Source organism: Dendrobium catenatum, unplaced genomic scaffold, assembly GCF_001605985.2.
Source record: "Dendrobium catenatum unplaced genomic scaffold, ASM160598v2 fragScaff_scaffold_665, whole genome shotgun sequence".
NCBI lineage: Eukaryota > Viridiplantae > Streptophyta > Magnoliopsida > Asparagales > Orchidaceae > Dendrobium > Dendrobium catenatum.
The window spans coordinates 2,285,222-2,301,445 of NW_021319127.1; the positions used below are offsets into that span (position 1 = coordinate 2,285,222).

At 35.7% G+C, this 16,224-nt stretch overlaps 1 protein-coding gene across 4 annotated transcripts in view; it reads left to right on the forward strand.

Moving 5' to 3' along the window:
* Positions 1-15,044, forward strand: part of LOC110092129 (acyltransferase-like protein At3g26840, chloroplastic) — a 49,482-nt gene extending 34,438 nt beyond the window's left edge. For 2 of the 4 annotated variants that reach the window (XM_028695663.1, XM_020816524.2), the window contains exons 11-13: positions 10,215-10,300; positions 13,200-13,309; positions 14,013-14,596. In XM_028695663.1, coding sequence (XP_028551496.1) covers positions 10,215-10,300; positions 13,200-13,309; positions 14,013-14,203 — 387 coding nt within the window. In that variant the 3' untranslated portion in view covers positions 14,204-14,596. Of the gene's footprint in view, positions 1-10,214; positions 10,301-13,199; positions 13,310-14,012; positions 14,597-14,750 lie in introns of those variants that run through there. The other 2 variants (XR_003701060.1, XR_003701059.1) reach the window with 2 other exon arrangements.
* Positions 15,045-16,224: the final 1,180 nt, after the last annotated feature.

A 16,224-nucleotide genomic window follows, 5' to 3' on the forward strand; every position in this document is an offset into this window, starting at 1 on the left:
AAATATGTCAGATGAGTTGGGGAGTGTGTTGATTCCTATTTTAAGAATAAAGGTGATGGACATGAGCGTGTGAATTATAGAGGAATTAAGTTAATGTGTCATACTTTAAAGCTTTGGGGAGATTTATTGAGCATAAGTTATGACGTGATATTAATGCTTCTCAAAATCAATTTTGATTCATGCCAGGTAGGTCTACTATGGAAGCTATATATTTGTTGAGAGGTTTGATGGAGAAGTATAGAGAGAATAAGGAGGATCTACATATGATATTTATTGATTTAGAGAAAGCATATGATAAAGTTGCAAGAGAAGTGTTCAAGAAAAGAAAAAGGATTAATAATTCTTATATTCAAATCATTAAGGATATGTATGCATGAGCTATTACTTGTGTTTGAATGCAAGGTGGTTTTACCAAATATTTTCCTATTTCCATTGGATTACATCAATGATCAGCTTTAAGCCCATATCTTTTTTCTTTAGTCTTGGATGTTCTTTCTAGACATTTGCAAGAAAATGTACCCTGGTGTATGCTTTTTGATAATGATATTCTTCTTGTTGATATGACTAGAGAGAGTTTAAGATAAACTTGAATTATGGAGGTCAACCTTAGAGTCTAAAGGTTTTTGTTTGAGTAGATCTAAAATCAAATACATTCAATATAATTTTAGTAATAATAGATTTAGCCAGTGATTGTGATTTTGGGTGAGCAAGGCATTAATAAGAGTTATTGTTTTAGATATTTTAGATCTATTATTCAAGGTGATGATGAAATAGATGGGATATTATTAGTATAATTCAAGTTGGATGGCTGAAGTGGAGGAATGCATCCGGCATGTTGTGTGATAGAAAAGGATCCCTCAAATTAATGGGAAAATTCTATAAGATAGTGGTGAGACATACGATATTTTATGGCGCAGAATGTTGGCCATTAAAAGAGAAGCATAAAATTAAGTTAAAGGTTACAAATATAAGGATGCTCAAGTGGATGAGTGGTTTCACTCCTCGAGATAGTATGTGAAACAAGCATATACATGAAAAGGTTGGAGTAGCTCCCATGGTGGATAAGATTAGAGAGAGTTGCCTTAGATGGTTTGATCACATAAAATGTCAACCTTCGGATGACCTGATTAGGAGAGTAGATGTATTAGATTTATCCTATGTTAAGAAAAGTAGAGGTAGCCCTTAAGAGAGTCGGTTAGAAAATATTAGAAATTACATTTTTTATTAGATTTAAGTGAGAATTTGACTCTTAACAGGACACAATGGAGAAAATTGATTCATGTGGCCAACTCCACATAGTAGGATAAAGGTTTGATGTTGTTGTTGTTGTTGTATAAGCTTACATAGGTATCAAAGAAGTTCTATATTATTGCATTGACATGCAAATTGATTATCCTACACTACTTTATTTGGGTTCTATTGTTTGGTTTTAACAAAAGGCATATTAGTATAAGTTTCCTTCAGTTTCCATTGTGTATTGGCTTAATGTTTACCCTTTATAGGGTGAGGAATACAAGTTGTTTTGGCCTGAACAACAGATATGTCCCTTATCACGAGCTTGGAGACTCCTCAATTGGTATCAAAATGGCTCAGAATATTATCCGATTGTGAAAAAGATCACACAGACGCCCTCAAGACACTAAATTTTCCAAACAAGAGTCGTTCATGCATAACTAGTTGGAAATGATGACGAGCGTGATTTGTTGGCAAGCGCGACACTAGCAAAATCTACTCAAATGACATCCGATTGACACACAGATTGTGCCAATGCGATCAGAGCATCAAATTTACCTAAGGGGGACCCTCGTAGTTAAATTGAGTGAAAGAGGTCGAAATTGACAGTCTACTGATGTGATGATGCACGACATTGCCCAAACATCGTCCGTTCGCAAAATGGACTTCGTCGTTGCATCCGGAACGTTGAGAATACCTATAAACGACTATAATATTGCATGGTCCTTGCACGAGCAAAAACTAAAAAAAAAATGTACGAGCTCGAGGCGACGACACACAAATCGAGACGCACGAATTACGAGGGACTGTGTGAAGGATTCATTCATTTCTTTATTTCTGTTTAAAATATATATAATTTCTTTATTTCTTTTTAAGCTAATTATAATATATATATATATATATAATTCAAAAAATATCAATCAATTTTAAATCCTATCTAACCTACCCCCATCCCTTTATCTCTGCCAAAATCTGTTCAAATTCCTGGCCCTAGCCACCTCTGTCCGTCTCCAGGGAAAAATTAACCACAAAATAAAAAATATCCTATTACCTATCCCAAGGCCTCACCCTCTCTATTCACTCACACAATCCCCCAACTTCTCCCATTTACTTCGTTCCTGCAGCTCTACACCATTCCTCCCCTCCTAACTCCACTTTACAGCCGCTCCATCTCCACTCCACAACAACCGGCTCACTCACTCCTCACTCTTCTTCCCTTTGTCGTGAAGCCAATCCCAATTCCGATCCTCTAAAGCTGGTTTCCTTCTCCTCCCTAAGCCTTACAACGACTACAGCCCGCTGCCACCTGCAGGTAGCGACCAGCTCCTCAACTCCTCTTAATATTTTGCCTTCAAAGTTCACATCCACCTACACTACCCCGTCTCCTTCACAGCCACCTCACAAGCTCTCTATGCAGCTTCACCGGTCCAAGCCCCCAACTGAACTTCAGACCAGCAGAGCAAGCAAGCCCCATCTCCTCTTCACGTGGAAACCTAACCAACAGCTCTTAAAGGCCTCATCCCATTTGCCGAACAACTGCCTGCAGGTAGAGAACATGAAGCTTGTGATGCAAATTACAGCTTCCCTATAAACAAAGGCAGGGGATCTACAGGCAATAATAATGACTCTAATGCTTGCTACTTGCCTACAAGCAATATTAATGAAGCTTGCAATGCACAACAGTCTACCTACAAGAAACAACAAGTGACTCGTAGTACACACAATAATTCATATGTGAGCAAGAGCAGGAAATTTGTAGTGCCCACGATAATTAGTCAACAGGCATGGACAAGGAGCTCATATCAAATAAACTAGCATGTCTATGAATAATAGCAGAGAACTTCTAATTAATACTACAATTCACCTATGAGCAGGGTTGCAGGAGCAAGAAATTCGTAGTGCACACAACTAGATTAAAGGTGACAATCAGATATTCGTCGCGAACAATGAAGTTCACTTACAAACAAGAGCATGATCTCCTAATGTCTATGGAGCAAATATATCCTATGAGCTATGTTGTGATATGATAACTTCAAGGATGCAGAATAAACTAAACAATATTTTCTCCTATACATGACAATTAAAGTCTAATTCGCCCTCAACACATGCCACTGTATCTACAATATCTGTACAAACGAAATGAAAATTTGCGCATATTTTAACAACAATTACTTGCACAAATGATAAGATTTAAAATTGTTTTAAAGTCCTCGTACATTAAAATACAAATTCTTAAACATATGCATGTTTCCTCTAGAAGCATGCAGCAGCCTCAAGAAGAATGTGATAGCCCTGAGAGAGCACTATAGCCTCGAGAAGAGTACCATAGTATTGAAAAATGTGTACGTTAATTTAACAGTAAGTTTTAATTTCCCGCATGTTCTCCAACCATTGCTTTGAGCTCTTAAAGTCAAGGTCCGAAAATGTTGTGCGGGTTAAATATTCAAGTTTCATCCTCTTCCTTGAAAGGACAAGAGTTGACACAACTTGGATTAACAACGAACGTTTAATAACAAATTTACAAGGATATTTAATTTTAAAGTTCACATTAGAACTTCAAGGCTCTTTAAATGAAATGTATCATTAAAAATATACATTCTCGATTATTAGCGTTAGCATGATAACTCACGAGATCAATAATAGAACCCGATTTTCTATTAGCAGACGAACAAGTTGACAGGTTCTCAAATAACTAATTACTTTAATCCTCGATGATGGCCGTTTTAAAAGTTAATCTCAATCGGAAGAGACTCTACCCTTTTAAATGCTTCCAAGTACCTATAAATATAAATATTTTCAATGACTAAAACGTTACCTCGATGGTGGCCTTGTTGAATATAAATCTCAATCGAAGGGATAAATTCTCAAAGAACTAATGGCTTGGTTGAATGAACTACACTGTATGACGGTCATGGATAAAGACTATATGTTCCCCAATGGCTATTTACCATTGAGTAATGAATTATATGGTATAATCGATAAGGCACAAAGCCCTTTATTAGCTAAGGTTGACTTGAATTCGTTCCTTAGGAAAACATTTACCCTAAGTCTACAAGGTCCCCTTATATGAAGCAATCCTGGCTGCTGACAAGGACCTTCATTAAGGTTGGGTTGACTACTTTCTCTGACTAAGTAGATTTAGGACCATGATGACCCGGGATAACATAACCATGAGATCTTGATCGGTTTCATCATCATTCCTCCCACCATCCATTTTAAGCGCGCAGAGATAAATTTTTAATTTTCAATATCTAATTTTGCTGCTATTATACACTAGATACTACGTATCTATTTAGTGACGAACCTTAATCGAAAGTTATCTCTCGTTGTCGGGAGGGGTAATTAACTATAGAGGCTTGCGCCTTGTGCCTATAGGAAACCAGAACTCAGTTTTTAAAGTCCTTCTAAGAGGGTGAAATCTCTAGTTAGTGTCTTTTCTCTATCTAATCGGTCTTCTGAAAATTTTCCTGCAACTTAATCCATTAAAATTCTCCCCAAATATAACGCGGAGAGGCTAGGGCCCCAAAAACTCAAATTTTCAAAGCTCACAGAAGCATCTTAATATCATGCTTTAGTTGGCAACTTTCCATTAAATGGGTTAGTATCCGACATAATAGATTTATTTATTCAGTATGGCACTGATAAATGAATTACCCATAATTAGAAGAGGTCTAGAGAAAAGTGCCAATATATGTGACAGAGTTACTTACATTATAGTTGAGTGGAGAAGCAAATTGTGTAACGTTTTTGTTGAAATCCAGCCATTTTCAGTGCAAAGGATCTGACGGACACAGAGATCAATCCGTGGGAAGCTCTCATGGATCACGTCATAATGAAGGAACTAATTTAGGAAAGAGTATATTAGGGATTTTATGTAATTTATTGTTTCCACAATAAGATATATTGTATAGATCTATAAATAGTGAAGATATTACTGAATAAAGGCAAGCTTTTCCCTCTAAAATTCCTAGTTCTAACATGGTATCAGAGCCAACGGCCTTCATTGCCGTGGAAGAAAGATTGCTGAAGGAGGAAAAAAAAGAGTAAATTGGAAGCCGCTTGAGGGAAGAGGTCTTACCGGAGCCTAACGGAAGACGAACCCGAAGCCTAGACGCAAGAAGGGTCGCTCAACTCTCAGCCACCCTAGCTGTATCTCTCAATCGAGCTCAGGTAGAAGCTGCACGGGAGAAGATGTTCTCTCGGACATCAGAAGACAAGAAGAAGCCACTTGAAGACGGCGCTTAGACGCTCCTTGCGAACGGAACCTTGTCGACGGAAGATGTGGGACAAAGCCTGGACGACTATACACAGTATTTCGCTGTGGAGAAGCTAGTGGGACGGAATTCTCGAGAGCCCTCACTCGTGCGAGACCTCACGTGATTTTCCAACCCTTAAGACAGAATCAGAAGACCTGATTCAATCATGACTTGAGACCTAATTAAAACCCTATAAATATTAGCCTTTATTGCTAATATAATCAGCCTTTATTGCTGATATAATCTTGTGATATTATGAATTATCCGTCGCTACGCTGTTCCCAAGGACTAGCAGAATCGAAATAGCGAAATTCTTGGGTCATCTCAATGGGTTCAGAAACTACACGTTTCTCTGGATCATCATAGCGTACTTCCACATATCCACTCAGAGGAAAGTCTTTTCGTAATGGATGACCTTCGAAACCATGATCTGTTGACTTTCCTTAATTGAAAGCAAGCAGGAATCTGGGAGGTCTACTGCCTGCTCTCCTGCTGTTAGCTTTTGATGTTCTCCTAGTCTAATTGAAACTGAATTCGAATTCTCAACAACAAGGTCTACTCGATATGAATTAGGCGTGAATGAAACCTTTGACAAAAATATTGACAATTCAAAAAAGATTCAACAGGAAGGCAGTTCAGGTTAAGCAGTGGAGCACTCATCTCGAGACTGTGATGAATCTAAAAAGAGACTGTTCACTGGACTTTTCTTTCTAAAATACAAGTAAGTAAAAAATCGGTTAAGGTCAAAGGGGAGAAGAAAAAATCTCTCTTTCAGGCTTCCGCTTCCGTGCCTAAACGTTATGGGTGCTTGTTGCCGCTAGTAATTCAGCGTCTTTCCCTACGCTAAGCTAGTGCTATTAGATTCTGGTTAGAAACTGATCTGGGTAATTAGAGGCTTCTGTCTGAAGAAAACTCATCCCAAAACTTCAATAAATAAGACATTGAAAGGCTTAGACAACTCCTGGTATCCCTTGAAAAATCTCTTGCGTCTCCCTCTCTTTCACTTTCAAGTAAGTTTCCCATATTCACCGAATTAAGTACCTATATAAATCATTCTAAAGGAATATTGATCATTGACTCAGGAGCCACATATCACATGACAAACTCCACTACCCACTTCATTAATTATGATCCTTGCCCAATGGACAAGAAAATCGTCAATGCTGATGATTCTTTTGTCAAAGTAGAAGGCCAAGGAGACATACCCTTATCCCATTCCCTTACTCTAAACAATGTGCTTCGTGTTCCTCAATTATCCACAAATCTTATATTCATACAAAAACTTACCAGGGACCATAAATGCCAAGCTTTATTTAACCCTACTTTTTGCCTATTTCAGGATCAGGAATCGGGGAAGACAATTGTACTTGCTAAAGAGAGAGGTGGGTTGTACAACCTAGAAGAGCCAAACAAATCTAGCTATTCTATGTTATCCCTAGTTGACAAGAAATCTACCATTTGCTTAATCACTTCAGATTAGGACATCCATCAGTTGAAGTCTTGAAACATATTTATCCAAAACTTTTCCATAAATTGAAAAATGAAAAATAAAAAATTTCATTGTGAAACCTGTGAATTAGCCAAACATAAAAGAAACTCCTTTTCAAACAAGAATGAAAGACGCAATACTCATTTCTATCTCATTCATAGTGACATATGGGGACCCTAAAAAATCCCCAACATCTTGGGGGCTCGTTGGTTTGTATCTTTCATTGATGACTGCACTTGGGTTTCTTGGATCTATCTCCTCAAAAATAAATCTGATGTTAGCACAATTCTTCTCATTTTTCACACAATGATCCAAAATCAATTTGGGATCAAAATAAAGAGATTTCGTTCAAATAATGCTAAAGAATACTTCAACCAAACCTTACACTCTTACTTTCAAAGTGAAGGTATCATCCATGAGTCCTCCTGCATTCACACCCCACAACAAAATGAGGTTACGGAAAGAAAAAATGGTCACCTCCTAGCCTCCACTTGTGCCTTCCTACTCCACCATACTATACATAAATCTTACTGGGGAGAAGCTCTCCTAACTACCACCTACCTCATAAACTGACTACCGTCAAAAACCTTGGGAATGAAAGCTCCAATGGATATTTTGCCCTCCTTTTATCCCGAGTTTCAAACACATAATAACCTTACACCTAGAATCTTTGGGTGCACTACCTATGTTCACATCTACAGCCAAAACAGAGGAAAACTAGATCAAAGGGCACTCAAATGTATCTTCATTGGATACTCTGCCACCCAAAAAGGGTACAAATGTTATCACCCCCCTACAAGGAAAATGTTTGTATCATTGATGTCACTTTTGATGAACAAAACTCCTACTTTACCAAACCTCATCTTCAGGGGGATATTGAAACAAACGAAGATGATGAAAGTATGCTTGCACCTCTTGACCTTCCGGCACCACATCAAACCAATCCTCCTGAAACTCAAACTGAGGAAGCTGAAGATAAAACTATCCTTAGATTTGGGAAGGTATATTGCAGGCGTACAAGTTCAACATATGCTCCGAAGCAGATCCAAGAATCTGAGCCATCTCCTAAAAGTAAGGTAAACTCTTCACTTCCTTTATATCTTATAACCAACTCCATATCCTTCAATAATTTTTCCTCCACACAAAAACTTCATGGTTACAATAGATGATATTCATATTCCTAATGATATTTCTTATATACTATCTGATATAAATTAGATAAATGTTATGAAAGATGAAATGCTGGCCCTAGAGAAGAGCAAGACATGGAAGATCATCAATCTATCGACATGAAAAAAATCAGTCGGCTGCAAATGGATGTTCTCTATGAAATACAAAACTGATGGCACACTGGTAAAATACAAAGCAAGACTAGTGGCGAAAGGTTATACTCAGACATATGGCATTGACTACCATGAAACTTTTGCACTAGTAGCCAAGATGAACACTGTCAGAATTCTATTCTCAATAGCAGCTAAGTTCAATTGGCATCTGGAACAATTGGATGTAAAAACGCATTCCTACATGGAGATCTGGAAGAAGAAATATTTATGGAAATACCAACAGGATTTAAGGAAAATTATGGAGGTAACAAGGTGTGCAAATTAAAAAAGGCCCTATATGGGCTCAAACAATCACCAAGGGCCTAGTTTGGAATGTTCTCTAAGTTTATGCTCCTTAATGGGTATAAACAAAGCCAAGGGGATCATATACTATTCTTTAAACATTCAGACTTAGGGGGAGTCACAATATTGCTAGTGTATGTGGATGATATTATCTTGACTGGGAATAATGAAAAGGAGAAAGATAGCCTAAGAAAAAGTCTTATTAATGAATTTGACATCAAAGAACTTGGTAGACTAAAATACTTTCTTGGAATCGAGGCAGCTCACTCCAACAAATGAATCTTCATCTTACAACTAAAGTACATTAAAGATCTTCTGAAAGAAACATGGAAACTAGCCTGTAAGCCAGCACCGACACCAGTAGAAAAGAATCTCAAATTGGGAGAAGCTAAAGAAGATCCATATATCTATAAAGGAGCCTACCAAAGACTTGTGGGAAAATTGATTTACCTTTTCCACACCATACTAGATATAGCATTTGTTGTAAGTATGGTCATTCAGTTTATGCAGAATCCATAACAGGCTCTATGAAAGCTGTGGACAAAATATTGCACTACCTTAAGGGAAATCCAGGGAAAGGAATTCTCTTTAGAAGAGACCACAGAGTAACCTTAAAAGCATATACTGATGCGGATTATACGGGATCACCAGTAGATAGGAGATCTACCTCTGGATACTGCACATTCCTAGAAGGAAACCTTGTTACATGGAGAAGAAGAAGCAGAATGTGGTAGCAAGATCTAGTGTTGAAGCAGAATATAGAGCTATGGAATTAGGAATATGTGAGCTATTATGGATCAAGATAATTCTAGAAGATCTAAATATCAAGTGAGACGAACCCATGAAGCTACACTGTGACAATAAATCAACAATCAGCATAGCCCACAATCCAGTCCAGCATGACAGGATCAAGCACATAGAAGTGGACAGAGATTTTATTAAAGAAAAACTAGACAGTGGTCTAGTAAGTGTCGACCATGTATCATCAAAGGATCAACTTGCAGACATCCTTACCAAAGGATTGGACAGTTCTGCCTTTCTCAGAATGATTGACAAGCTGGGAATGACAGTTCCATATTTCCCAGCTTGAGGGGGAGTGTTGAAATCCAGCCGTTCCCAATGCAAAGGATCCGATGGACACAGAGATCAATTCATGGGAAGCTCTCATGGATCACGCCATAATGAAGGAACTAGTTTAGGAAAGAGTATATTAGGGATTTTATGTAATTTATTGTTTCCTCGTTAAGATATATTGTATAGATCTATAAATAGGGAAGATATTACTGACTAAAGGCAAGTTTTTCCCTCTAAAATTCCTAGTTCTAACAGTTTCCACATTAGATATTCTCACTTATAATTACATGCTTTGGTTGCTACTGTATTATGAGATTTGCCTTCGAAGTTTATAGCACTTTCTAGATATTCTGATAAGCTTAAAGGCTTTTTTTCTAGGAGAAATCTTGTTAACTTTATTTACTATTAATATTGCAACTTGATGACACTTTTTTTGGTAAAAAACAAGGGCAATTAAGGTGTGTAGTTCACATGTTGTCATTTTTTGTTTTGCCTGATTTTGATCAATAAAATAAAGTCCAAATACTTTCTTTTCAGGTGCTGATTGATTATAATGATCTCAGAAAAATTCCCTTCTATGACCTCTTAGACAAAAGGCTAAATCAGAAGGATTTCAGAGTGAGGTATGTGCTGTACTAAGCATTAAATCCATTCTTTCTGACATATAAAACTAGAAAATGGATTAAATTAGAATTGCGACAGGAATTTCATCCGGTTATGTTTGCATGAAAGTGAATGCTCTTTCTAGAGGAAGTTTGAATTAGTGTGGTTCTGATTTAGAAAAGGTACTTAAAAATGTTGCAGTTTTTGTGGCTTCATTAATAGTACTCTATATGGTATGGCTCCTGCTTTTAATTATCTTCTTTGATGTGTTTTGGCTACTCGTTTATTTGGAACACTTGAACCTATAGGTGAAGGCCAGCCTTAAAACATATCTTTGTCTTTCTACATCTCCAAGGAACCTACCAAGAACCAGTAAGTAAGCTCCCCCTTCCCCTCTGATGTTGATGGTCTCTGAAGATTATTGGAAGCTCCGTTGTTCCAGCTGACTCCTATGCTTCTTTAGCCATTATTCCAAGCCCTAAACCTTCTACCCACACACGTTAAGAGTCCCATTTCTAGGCTGCCTTATTATGGGTAAAATTCCTCGTTGACTTTGGCATTCAAGGACATATGGCTTGAACAGTTCACAGCCTTTATTTGTGATAAGCCACATTTGAGCCTAGAATGCCCAGTGGTTTGCTCCTACGCAATGGTTCATTGTCTTAGGTCTACAGTGCCTGGAAATTTAGTGCTTTCTTTGAGCTTGTTGTCGCCAGTGTTGTTGATATTAATTGTGTTTGGAGGATGCGAAGTTGCTATAGACATTCCTTATTCTCAGAGCAGTCACTACCTTAGGCATACAATTCCTTGGGACCTACTGGCACTTAAAGGAGATGAAAATCTGGCCACACTTTTGCATTTACACTTTGCCATCCACCATTGTTTGTGGTAGATGAGCAAAAGAGAATTTGGGCACCACCTACCATATGGGATTTGTCCGCTGGTTGCCTAGAAGCCCACAACCAAGGGGATTAGTGCACTTCTACCACCCGCGGACACCTATAGATGGTCGTGAGAGACCATCACTCAGGAAAAACTACCCCACTTTTAAAGCCTTCTCAATATTCAAGAGAGGATTCAAGAGTAGTTTTAAATAAGATATCTTAGATTTGTTTTAACTAGATTTCCTCTACTGTTTTGTTAAGCTTTATTTTGATCGAGGTTGACACTTCGTATGGGCATAAGTCCATCTAGTTAATTTTCCTTTTCATTCATGGAAGAGCACTATCGATAAGGAGGTTGCTTAGACTCACATTTATGGTCAAATTAAATATTTAGGTTTGAATTTATTTCATGGGAATGTTTAGGGGGGTTTGAGATAGACTTGAGCATGTTCTTATGGTTAGGTCATATCAACTATACCTGCGGACCTAGTCTACTAACATTAGAGGTCTTTTATCTTTGTAATATATGGAATTTTATTAGCAATTATAATTTTTCTTCTCTCAAATATTTCAAGTAGACCGGGTTGAATATGTTTGTTGAAGATGTGCTTTTGAGGATAATGCCAAATCATTTACTGGCAAAGGGTTGGTCATATTAGTTTCACTGAATAGTTCAAAGACACTAACATAATTGCTTGCATTTCAGAGATACTGGACTTAACCAACAAGTGCTTAGAAGAATGAAATATTTATTAGCTGTACACAAATTTTGTTTGACTTGAAGAAGCGTATGCAATTGATAAGATTTGATAGATGGATTTAATTTTGATTTATAGTTTTTTTTTAACGTGAGAGTTTAACCCAAATTTAAGGTCACTTAAATAAGTGTATCTATTGTAAGACCCATATTAGGGCTTATAACATAAAGATGAGGAAAGCCTAATGATGGGTTTTTAGTCCCTAACCTACAAATAGGTTCGTTCTAGTAGTATTAATTAGTTTGATAGATTTGCTGGCTTTGTGTCGATATGGGGCTTAGGTTCATTGGATGGGCCATAAATTAAATATTTTGATTGGCTTATTTACTTTGTAATAGACTATAATTTTTTAAACCCACAATGTCATATAGAGATTAGATTTATTTGCGTAGTTTTAAAGGCATAATTTATTTTATTTTATCGTAGCTATTTAGTTTAATGAGTATAAGGTTAAGTGAGGTATTTAGCAATATTTAAGATCGCATAAATTGCATGTGCCACGTGCCTGGCATGCCTTTATCAAACTATGCATGTCATTTTGAAGCTATGCATCATACCATGGATTTGGCACAAATAATGTGTCGTGCGCCTTGGCTCATGCCATTTTACTTCATTATCAGTTATATTATTTAATCATAAGGACTTGGCTCATGCCATTTTACTTCATTATCAGTTCTATTATTTAATCACAAGGACTTGAGCTCAGGGAAACTTTGATTACTCAAATCTAATAAACCTTGGCCGATGTTTAACGGAAATATCCGGGAAACACAAACCAATCTGCCTGGGAAAAGTACTCTCATCCAAGTTCAACCAAAGGAAACATGGAAGCCACTCATTAGAACCAACAGTGGTATCCAAAAACTTTATGTTATGCTATAGTATGAAATGGAGTATGGACAATCATTTAACAGGGTATGGATGTTATGGAAGTAGTGTATTATGATCACAACGATATACTAATTAATGAAGTATTATTGGGCATACATAAACTCAGTCTTATATTGATTTTGATTCCAATGTGTTGTAAGTTGGAATTCGTTGGAATTCTTATAGGTGTTGTATGGACTTATATGAGCCTTCGTGTTTTCTAATATAGAATTTATGTGCCATAAAAGCGAATGTTTTGCTGCTGAAGCTAAGAAAATCTTTACGTGAAACAAAAAATCATGTTTAAATTTTCCATTATATTGATTGCTTAGATTTCTTTCTTCACTATTTTATATGTATAAAACGTTGCCATATATGCTCATATTTTGTACATCTCACATGAACAGGGCCAATTCTGCTGAAGAGGTTGGAAATCAAGAACTTCACCTGCCTGGATTGTTGCCTAAGATCCCGGGGAGGTTTTATTACTTATTTGGGAAACCAATTGAAACAAAAGGTTCCTTAATCTTTAGCCTTTCTAGTGGAGTTTTGTTTGCTTTTTCATGAAACTAATACTGGATTAGGTCTACAACTTGTTTTCATATAAAGTATATCTTAAGCATTATATTATGCAAATAAATTTGGTGCGATGGGTTTTATTATTTTTAAACTATTATGTAGAAGAATAAGTATATAGGTGAGAATATAGGTTATAGAGTAAAGACTGAGTGATTAAAATGATGAATTGCATTAAGAGTACTTTATCAGAAGAGAATAAGAGAATTTGATGCAGACTTGAATGGTATATTTTGTAAAGTTATGATTTGGCTAGTTATGTTGTATTAATTTGAGTATTAGGTGGTAAAACGTTACTAATAACTAAATTTAATAGGATGTGTGTCAAACCTAAGGAAGATATATGATCAAATTATTATATTAGAGGGATGATTGTAATAATATTTATTAAAAATATTGTTGTTGAAAAAAAAAATTTAAGGTTGCTTCGGAATATACAATAATTGATAAATCAATGTGTCATAATTATTAGTCACTAGTTAACAGTCATAATTAATCTGTCATTCATTTGATAAATATACCATAACTCACCTTTTGGATTAATGAAAAAAGCTTGCATATTTGAAACATGATAGCATAAGTATTACCATCCTTCCCCTCTTCTAATGTTTTCCTGATGTTTCTTCTGCAAATTGTGGCTAAAGGACTCAAGAAAGTATCTCTAGATAGAGGGGAAGCCCAAAAAATATATTTGCATGTCAAATCCCAAGTTGAAAACTGCATTTCCTATCTGAAGGAGAAGAGAGAGCAAGACCCATTCAGGAATTTGTTGCCAAGACTTCTTTACCAGGTCTCTCGAGGATTCACAGAAGAAGCTCCCACGTTTGAACTCTGATTATGAGCAGCAACTTCTGTTTTTTTCTTTTCATGGAAGTTTTGGCTCAGACAACAGGTATGTTATGATTTTTAGAACAATTATTGCCTTCAGCACTACAGGCCATAACATTCATTACTGAGGATACATGAAAATAAATAAAAATGTTATTTTTTCTATGCTTTATTTAGCAGTTGTACTCAATAATGAAACTTGCTGTGATAAATTTGTGGAACAAGAAGTATGTTATATCTGGAAAAGGCATCTGTTCTTGTGTTCAAAGCCAACTTACAGGTGTGAGTGTTTGGAAGGAAATGCTGTAAATCATTTGCATGAAGTAAATCATTTGGATGTTTAACATTTTAATGTTACATATTTACAGATAATATCAAAATGTCAAAATGGTTTTATTCATATTAATACTGCCCAAATCTTGTTGAGCACAACAAAATCTGATAGCTTTCTTCCTTAGTGATTTGGTTGTATTACACAGATAGATAGATGTTAGCTGTTTATTTTGAACATTTGTCTTTGTTTTGTCAATAACAAAAATATTAATGTTATATAGAATTAGGTTTTGTTTGGGGAGAAGCTATTCTGTGCAGAGGCCGAAAGTAGCTCTACGTTCGGAGGCGAATCAGGTGCAGACATGTCAGCGGTATTGAGCCGTTGTACACAACAAATGGATGACGTGGTGCATTTTAGTTGGTTTTCCGAAGGCGTTCAGTGTCCGCACAGAATAATTAATCTTCTTTGGGATTGCTTTCTTACTATTTTGTTTTTCAGACCACAACTCTAATTTCTATTTGTCAATTAGTTTTTTGTTGCTTTCAATAAAAATTTATGCTAGGAAATTACTTTCGACAACCATTTGAAAAAAAAAATTTTATTTTCTCTACATCAGCTTTAAGAAGCAACAAAAATGCTTTCCCAAACAAAACCTTAATTTCCTCATCATCCTATATGCATGAATCTTGCTGAAATAGGTTTGGAATAAAGCTTTGAGACCAGCCTTGCAGCACTCCAATCAAAGAACAATTCTGCATAAGAATTCACATATGTTTTAGATTATTCATTTGATTTTCTGAATATATCATTAGGGTAAAAGCAGTTTAATTTATAGCCATGTTGAATAAAATGATCATTATTTATCTTACCCTAAAGGGAAATTTGCACTTTACTTCCATAATTTATCCTATTTTGCACTTTACTCAACCTCAAATTACTGAATTAAGTAAGGGAGGCTGTGGTTGCCAACAAGGTGGTTGTTGATGGCACTAATTGATGATTGTGATTGTTTTTAAAAAAATTCAAAATATTAAAATATTTTTTGAAAATTATTCGTTTTGTTTTAAAAAATAAAAATAATTATAAAACAATTTTTTTTTTAAATGTCAGATACCCCTTAGTTTCATGACCAAGTTTAAATTATTTGTTTTGTAGCAAAGTTATCAAATTTTTTTCTTTCCCAATGGATAAATGTTTTATGTTAACTTTTAGCTTAACTATGCATGGAGAGACTAATGGCCTATATTTAGAACTTTTGTATCAAAGTATATAAAATAAATTCAAGATTTGGCTCAAGATTTCAGAGATTAAGGTTTCGTTTCGGATGGTTTTTTTTATGTTTTTTAAAGCAATTTTTCAGTATAAAATATAAAATATTTGTATTAAAAATTTACTTGAAGAAGTGGCAAAAAAACTGTATCAAATAAAACCTAAATATTCTATTATAATCAAATTATATTTGCTTGAGATTTTAAGATATTTTTGTTGATCATTGCTCCTTGTCAAATATAATTTTACTTGGAAAATATAATTGAAAGCTCCTTGAGGACCAAAATTCCTCTAGTTTTGCTTACAAATTGCTATTTAAATTTGGTGGCAATCAAAGTTGGTTCAAATACAATTTTTAAGTAGATTTGATCGAGGTTAAGGCTTCGTCTGGTACGACTTTTTTATTCTTTTTTTAAAAATTTATGTACTAAAATTCTGCTTTAAGAATCAATTAAAAAGTCGTTCCGAACGAAGTCGAACGAAGC